Source organism: Lathyrus oleraceus, chromosome 6 (genome assembly GCF_024323335.1).
Source record: "Lathyrus oleraceus cultivar Zhongwan6 chromosome 6, CAAS_Psat_ZW6_1.0, whole genome shotgun sequence".
NCBI lineage: Eukaryota > Viridiplantae > Streptophyta > Magnoliopsida > Fabales > Fabaceae > Lathyrus > Lathyrus oleraceus.
The window spans coordinates 74,396,121-74,403,876 of NC_066584.1; the positions used below are offsets into that span (position 1 = coordinate 74,396,121).

General features: G+C 35.6%; 1 protein-coding gene and 1 long non-coding RNA gene across 2 annotated transcripts; both read right to left on the reverse strand.

Moving 5' to 3' along the window:
- Nucleotides 1–3,723: 3,723 nt before the first annotated feature.
- LOC127094096 (uncharacterized) lies at nt 3,724–5,456 on the reverse strand. The gene is made up of 5 exons (XM_051032965.1): nt 5,169–5,456; nt 4,757–5,074; nt 4,557–4,673; nt 4,139–4,456; nt 3,724–3,966 (listed from the first exon to the last, which is right to left on the reverse strand). The coding sequence occupies exons 1-5, from the start codon at nt 5,454–5,456 to the stop codon at nt 3,724–3,726; spliced, it is 1,284 nt and encodes a 427-aa protein (XP_050888922.1).
- Nucleotides 5,457–6,538: 1,082 nt separating this feature from the next.
- On the reverse strand, nt 6,539–7,756 carry LOC127097482 (uncharacterized). The gene is made up of 3 exons (XR_007793050.1): nt 7,695–7,756; nt 6,795–7,017; nt 6,539–6,630 (listed from the first exon to the last, which is right to left on the reverse strand). It is a non-coding gene; the product is annotated as an uncharacterized LOC127097482 (long non-coding RNA).

The window sequence follows — 7,756 nt, forward strand, 5'->3', positions numbered from 1 at the left end:
AGTTGATGGGATGCGTCAACTCTTATCCATCCTTGTTCGTGAGAACTAAATCCCCACTAGAGAAAGCTTTCTTCACCATAAATAGTCCTTCATAATTGGGAATCCACTTGCCACATGAATCCTTCTAGTGGGAGATTATCTTATTCAACACCAATTCACCGACACTAAACTCTTGAGGTCGGACCTTCTTGTCGAATGCCCACTTGAGCATCTTCTTATATAACTTATTGTGACACAATGTTATTATCCTTTTTTCTTTGATCAAATTGAGCTGGTCAAACCTGGTTTGAATCCATTTTGCTTCCTCTAATTCATTCTCCACCAAGACTCTTAATGAGGGGATCTTCACTTCAATTGGTAGCACAACCTCCATGGCATATACTAGAGAGAAATGGGTTACCCCTATTGAAGTGTGAACAGTTGTTTGGTATCCATGCAAAGAAAAATGTAGCATCCTATGCTAGTCTTTGAAGAGCCAAAATCCTTCATTCATTCAATTCAAAGTAGAGTACATGGATTGAATACAAAAAAAATTCAAACATAAAGGAAAGTGCAACATGAAAGGTTAAACTGCAAGCTTATGTCTTTTGAGCTTTTCCGATTGTTCTTTGAACCTCTTCATCAGGTCTTCATGGAATAAAACAAAATTGATCACTACAGGATGAGTTTTGTCATTGTCTAGGTCTTCTAGAGCACACCTTAACATTAAAGTCATGTCTGTGGTTATCTAGTTACAAAATTCTACCAGACTTGCGAACTTGTCTCGATATTCATTCCTTTGTGCATGTAAAAAGTGGATAGTTCCTTCGTAGGCCCCCAACCTCACGTTCATTTCTTCCCCTACATTCAACCAGTTTGACCCTTCTTGTTGTAAAGAGTAAAAAAAAAATCCAGCGTTGTGCCCAATCTTGAGCGACCTTTAATTCCTTGAACTTCTGTTCCAACATCTCAGGTGTAATTTAAGCAGCAACCGAAGCACTCTTTTTGAGGCAACATTCTTGTTCCACTCTTGCTTTCGAGTCCCAAAGGGAAATACCGAGCTTTTGGATTTAAGTTTTAAGCCTCTATCTCATTTCCTTCTTTTGTTTAGTTGTAAGATTCCACCAGTACTTCCAATCTTGCCATTCTTTCTTGGCTCTCCTTAGATTCTCATGGAGTGATCCCAACCCACTATCATCTTCGAACATGCATTCTTGGTCTCTCTCCTTAAGATCCTGATAATCTTGGATCCTCTATCGACTTTCGGCCAACAACTCTTTCTTACGGCCATTCTTCCTTTTAAGCACCATCTTCTCACCCGTGGCTTTGTTAAGTTCCGATAGCAACCCTTTATTTTCTTTAGTAAGTCTTGCAATTGTAACCATCATCTTATTAGCTTCTTCAAAGGAGACAGGAACATGCGCAGGCACGACAAGATGAATGAGAACTTTGACAATGAATGTAAGCTTAACTTCTTTCACCTTTTCTTGGATCCAAACAACAAAAAAATCATTTGATGTGGTATCCCTCCTACTTAAACCAACCCCTCTAACATGACCTTGTTTCAAGATTTGGAAAATTTATATAACAATGATGGATTCTCCATTCCCATACCATGTAAGATCATCTCCTCAAACTCCTTGTCTTCTGGCCTGTTGCGCAGGGGATATCCAAATTGTCGCAAAGATAAAGTAGGGTTATAACTTATGCAACCTTTGGATCCAATAAGGGGCACATTAGGGAAGTTGCCGCAACTAAAAATGATTTCTTCAACATTGAGCTTCCTTGAATACCATGGGATGGAGTTTCCAGTATGCGAAACCAAAGTATGAGCCCTCCCATCCCCACTCATATCCTTGATATAGGCACTTACTTTGAATATATGTGAAGTCATCCAATCGTAAAGCAATGGAAGACAACAAAGTATAGTACCACCCTTCTACCTATGGCACACATGTAAAGAATACATGACATCAACCAATAACATAGGAACCATATTCACATTTTCTGTCAATACAACCCAGAAGATAATTATTGCTGCTGAATCAATGAACTTCTCAGAGGTTGGGAATAATACCAACCCATAGGTGAGAAGAGCTAATACATTCCTAAATGCACCCAATTTTGAATTCCTTCCAATCTTTCTACTTCTTTCCCTAGAAACCCCTTCCAAAATCCACAATAATCACCTTTTTTCTCCCAATTAGCACTCACGTTTGTGACCTTAATCTGAAGAGCCAAAGCAAGATCTTTTATAGTAGGAACCTGACCCAAGCTAGTGTATGGCATCTTCCATTTCAAAGGAATTATCAAAGATTTCTTAAATTCCTCCAGAGTCGGATTCAATTGAAAATCTCTGAATAAAATCAGCGGAGCTCTACAAAAAAGATCTACTCCAAGTAGGGTCTTCATGTTAGCCATATAAGGCACTACGCCAAAAAAGACCTATGAGAGCGCTTTTTTTGGCCTTTAAAAGCGCTTAAAAGCGCTGCCGTAGGTGGCGCTGCTATAGGTTTTAGCAGCGCTTTTTGTTTACTAAAAAGCGCTGCTAAAGGTTGTCAATAGAGAGCGCTTTTTAGTAAAAAGCGCTGCTAAAGGTGGTATATAGACAACCTTTAAGAGCGCTTTTTACTAAAAAGCGCTCTCTATTGACAACCTTTAGCAGCGCTTTTGAGTAAAAAGCGCTCTTAAAGGTTGTCTATATACCACCTATAGCAGCGTTTTTTACTAAAAAGCGCTCTCTATTGACAACCTATAGCAGCGCTTTTTAGTAAAAAGCGCTCTCTATTGACAACCTATAGCAACGCTTTTTACTAAAAAGCGCTCTCTATTGACAACCTTTAGCAGCGCTTTTTAGTAAAAAGCGCTCTCTATTGACAACCTTTAGCAGCGCTTTTTACTAAAAAGCGCTGTCTTTTCCTCTAGTAAAATAACAAAACGCTGCCTTCAGTTTAAGCCTACCATTTCAACCTGTAATATTTTTTGGGAATAATCCCATAAACCTGTAAATCAAGCCTCTCTAATTCAAGCATTTGGAGTCATAATTCAAGCATTTGTAATTTTTTAAACCAACACAAGCAAACCAACACAAGAATGAACACATTTGGAGTCATAATTCAAGCAAACCAACACAAGGATAGATAGGCACTGAACACATTTGGAGTCATAATTCAAGCATTTGTAATTTTTTAAAGCAAACCAACACAAGAATGAACACATTAATCTATCCATGAAATTAAAGATATCACTAAAATTATAAAGAACTATACACAAGTCAAAACTAATATGTTATACGGCCTATTTGGAGTCATAACTAATCTGTTAAAAATATAAAGAACTATACACTTGCCAACCAGAAACCATTCTTCATCAAAGTATTCATGTTATTTTGAAACCATTATATACTAATTAATCTTTTCTCAATAAAATATTGACACAATTCCTCCTTGATTTGTTCCAACTGCAGTCTCGTGTAATGAGCACACTTGTATTCATCAAAGTACTACATAACAAAACATAATATGCATGATTTAGTTAAAAGTAATAAATAATATGAAATATTCGATAAATATTAAAACAAATCCTAAGTTATAAATCCATACCGTGATTGGAATCTCTATTTGATTCATATTAATGATTTCCCTCATAAACCTCATTACAAAGTGTTTAGTGCATGAATAACCAAAGATATCTTCCTCCATATCCAGTAAGCGAATAACCAAAGATATCTTCATTACAAAGTGTTTAATGATCTTCTTTTCCGATTGTTTCAGTGCATGAATAACCAAAGATATCTTCCTCCATATCCAGTAAGCGAATAGCACCAGCTGTTGCCATATCTGATGAGTCAACAAGTGTTTCAAGAGATATCTGGTATCGAGGCACAAAAGCACCTTTTTTTGGCAAAGAAGTCACTGGAAGATCCCTTTTGTTTTTCTGTCGACTACCAATTTTCTGGCTCAGTTGTTGTGACCCTTGAGCAAATACCTATAAATCATATAACATAGGTAAATTATAAAATCATGCATTTTTTGATTCGGATCATATAATTAACACTTTCAATATACCTCTTTTTGTAAATTATACCTCTTTTTAATGTGTATATATTTCAATTAACATAAATGTGCTATTTTAATTTCAAAATAACATATATAATTACCTCGGGAAATTTATTTTGACAATTGATACTGGCTTTCTCACTAGTTTCTTTCAACTGTGAACTGCACTTTTCCATACACCTATATCTCTCATTATCCTTTTGCAATTGAAGAACTTGCGCTTGTAATGCCTGCAACGTCTCCATCACTTCTTGATTGCTAGGATTTCTTCTCCTTGGATTCTTATACAAGGAAGTTGGAGTACAACCATGCCCTTTACCCCTCACCCGACCGGGATACTCAGGAACATTTAGTGCTCTACTAAGTACGCTCCTGTTCTCCTGGTCCTCAGCTGTGCTTATCGATTGAGATAGGGTCTCCTGAAATTCATTTACATATCGGAAATTATTAGTGGAGATAAAAAATTAATTATATATTATTAAACTTTTGATTTAATTAAAAACACAATGTTCTACTTACACATTCATCATAAATATGTTGAACGTCATCCCTAACAGTTCCATCCTTTCCCACACGAGCTTCTTTCCACAAAACATGTGGCGGAAGTGATGTTGCGTCACTTTTCGTCTCGTCTAACTACGCATTGACACAAATAATAAGATAATCAATTATAACACATTGAGACAATTAATAAGATCGTAGCATTTTTGTATACTTACAATTTTTTCCTCTAAGCGTGCATATCCCAAACGCCCTTTTTTGTATGCATACGTGGGATTTGACGCTCTCTCGCGATTTGTGGCACTCACTTTCTTGAAATTTTCGTCTCTTCTTTGGGCTACAAAAGCAACCCATTCTTCTTCTGTAATGAAGATCGCATACTTCACTGGATATTCCGGATCATATTCAACAAAAAAAATTTCTTTGTCCTTAAGATACTTGTTTGTTAAAAACGTTTTCCACCCTCTGTGTCTTTTTCCGGCCAATTGAAGTATATACTTTTTTCGGATAGTTGTATCTTCAATGTTAAAAGACCTCTACGAAAAAATATTGGAATAGAGTGTGTTAGTATAAGTAATTTAAACACATTATCGTCAATATAAAGAAAATATAAACAATCATATATTGTACCAGTATCTCAGTCCAAATCTTATCTTTAGCGCTACCCAACTCTTTATTACTCCATCTTGTAGCAGTGATTGGAATGTGCATACGAACAAGTGTACCAATGTAGCTTGCCAACTTTGCAGCATTAGACCCAATTAGTTGGTTATCAGCATTCCAATTTACATTATATGTTACTGCTTTATCTCTATCACGAATGATACTCTTCATAATAGTGATGCCTCGTGTAATTTCTTTTTCTGAAGTATCATCAGGAGCATTTGCATCTTGTGAGTTTTCTTGATCACTAGCCATTTAACCTGTAATAAAGAAAAAATATAAAAATGAAATGAAAAATATAAAAATCCATAATCAATAATCCATATATATATTGAATAATATAAAATGACATAGGCTATAAAATGACATGTCATTCGATTGGGGTCTTTGGCGTGCGCAATAGCAAACTTAACAAATTTTGATACCCCATTCTCGTACTCTTTCGACAATCGATTGGAATACATCCATGTCTTATCCATGGTTTTAACGCAAAGTAATTAGGGTACAAAACGGTATAACGCGTTTCTGTCAAAACCCAAAGTATACACGGAATGAATACGGAGCAAGAAAACACAACATATTCACGCAATTTCAGACAAATTCATCACAGTGTACCAGTAATTTGAGGAAGAAATTTACCTCGGATTTACCGAACAGCAACGTCGAGAAGGTCAAACTCACGGAAACACAGGGAATGAGCGTTGTACATATAAAACAACATCAAGGATAAGTCATAACGTATAAAACAATTCAAGAAACTTATATGATGCACATGAACAATTCAAGAACCAAGTAATCGATCATTCAAGAAATTCAATTCACAAGTAAGAACCAAGAAATTCAAGAACCAAGAAATTCAATTCACATTATCAATTTTATTAAATTATCAACTCGATGGGGATATAAGGTTAGTGTGTCAATGGACGAACCGGTATATCAATAGTTAAACTACGTGGACTAATATTAATAAAAGGAGTGCTAACAATACCAACTCTAACACTCTTTTATTGGGTGAAACTCGTCTAAGTCCCACTATTTTGAGTCTTTTGTCTGTCTCCTTTCCAAGAACTCAAGAGCTTGTTGCGACCAAAACACAGTTCCAAATATCATAACTGCTTCCTAATGCATAACTAGAGCTAAATAATATAAAGCTGTCTAATTAGCTCAGACCAATCACTTTGAACCTCTAGGCCACCACTCATGATCTTTACTAGTAAGAGGTCATATAGATTTAAGACGGAATACATCCCACACAGGCAGTTTAATTGGAACAGTACCACATATAACTGGTTGTACATAGTTACTGGTTGTAAACAGAACTATACTAAGTGCACAAGTACCTGAGTTTGTCGCTTTGAGATTAAAAAATATAGGACAGAACCGGACAGCTACAACAGCTTTGCTTGCGCAGGGAATCTGTATAGCAGGCCTGCATATCAAGGTCAAATAATAAAGCAACATACATAACTAACATATTTTGGTAACTTGATTCATTAGCTTAACATGAATAATTGAACATAATGATTCATTCTAGATACTAAATGATTAAACACATGCTTTGGGTTTGTATAATATCTAAGCTGAAAGACATACCGAGAAAGATCTTTTCTAGAAAATATGTAAGCTGCATTAACAGATTCAGACGCAGTACCGATTTTGTAAGAACCTGAAATGGGCAAAGACGTGAAGTTTTCAATTAGACGCAAACCATGTAATAAAAGCTAAGCAAGAATTTATCTATAAAGGAAGAAAACAACATATATGGTTCCCTCAGATCCTCAAGACCTCCTATTTGCTCACCACGATACTCAACAACCTGCAGACAAGCACATGAAAAATGTACATATAGTCCATCAGGGTTCATTTTACACTACAGTGACCATCTTAAAAATTCACATAATATTAAAACATCATTTTACAACATTAAATAGGATTGCCAAAATATGACTGTAGCAGACAAAGTTATGCCAAAATATGAATGTACATTTTGAAGTTTAACTGTTCATTCAAACCAACATGTAATAGGATTGCCAAAATATGAGACATTGCTCTAAGTTCTTGAAACCATATCACATATATCACTGTAGCAGACAAAGTTATTCCATTTGAGTATCCAACATTTAACATCAAAATCACTTTCTGAAATTTCAGTAATAGTTAGAATATGAGGATACAATGGTGCAAACATATCAGTTCATTCCTTCCTACTTTCTCAGCAAATTTAAACAAATGTTGAAAAGGCACTGATTCTATTAGAACTCCCAACATTATTTCTAAGTCAATGGCGATGCAAGTTACAGAATATCATTTATATCAGAACAAGATGAAACTTTCGGTAAGTTACAGAATATTAAGCAAACATAGTCACAAACTCTAATAATCGATACTGACAAATAAATAACCCATAATGTAGCAATGCAAGTCCATTCAAACCAAAATCGACCACCTATTCTTTGACTTCTAGGGCAAAACAGAAAGACACGAAAACCTAACCTTAAAACGCAATGAGATTTCCAGGTATTGAATCCTTCTCTTTCGAATGCAGTCTCTTTCAA

What these genes read in the sequence shown, in the direction of transcription:
- LOC127094096 (XM_051032965.1), bottom strand. Translation starts at nt 5,456, where the DNA reads ATGGCTAGTGATCAAGAAAACTCACAAGATGCAAATGCTCCTGATGAT. An exon ending in AGATTTGGACTGAGATACTG is followed by an intron (nt 5,075 to 5,168) that starts GTACAATATATG and finishes ATTTTTTCGTAG; the next exon opens with AGGTCTTTTAACATTGAAGA. An exon ending in AACATATTTATGATGAATGT is followed by an intron (nt 4,457 to 4,556) that starts GTAAGTAGAACA and finishes AATGAATTTCAG; the next exon opens with GAGACCCTATCTCAATCGAT.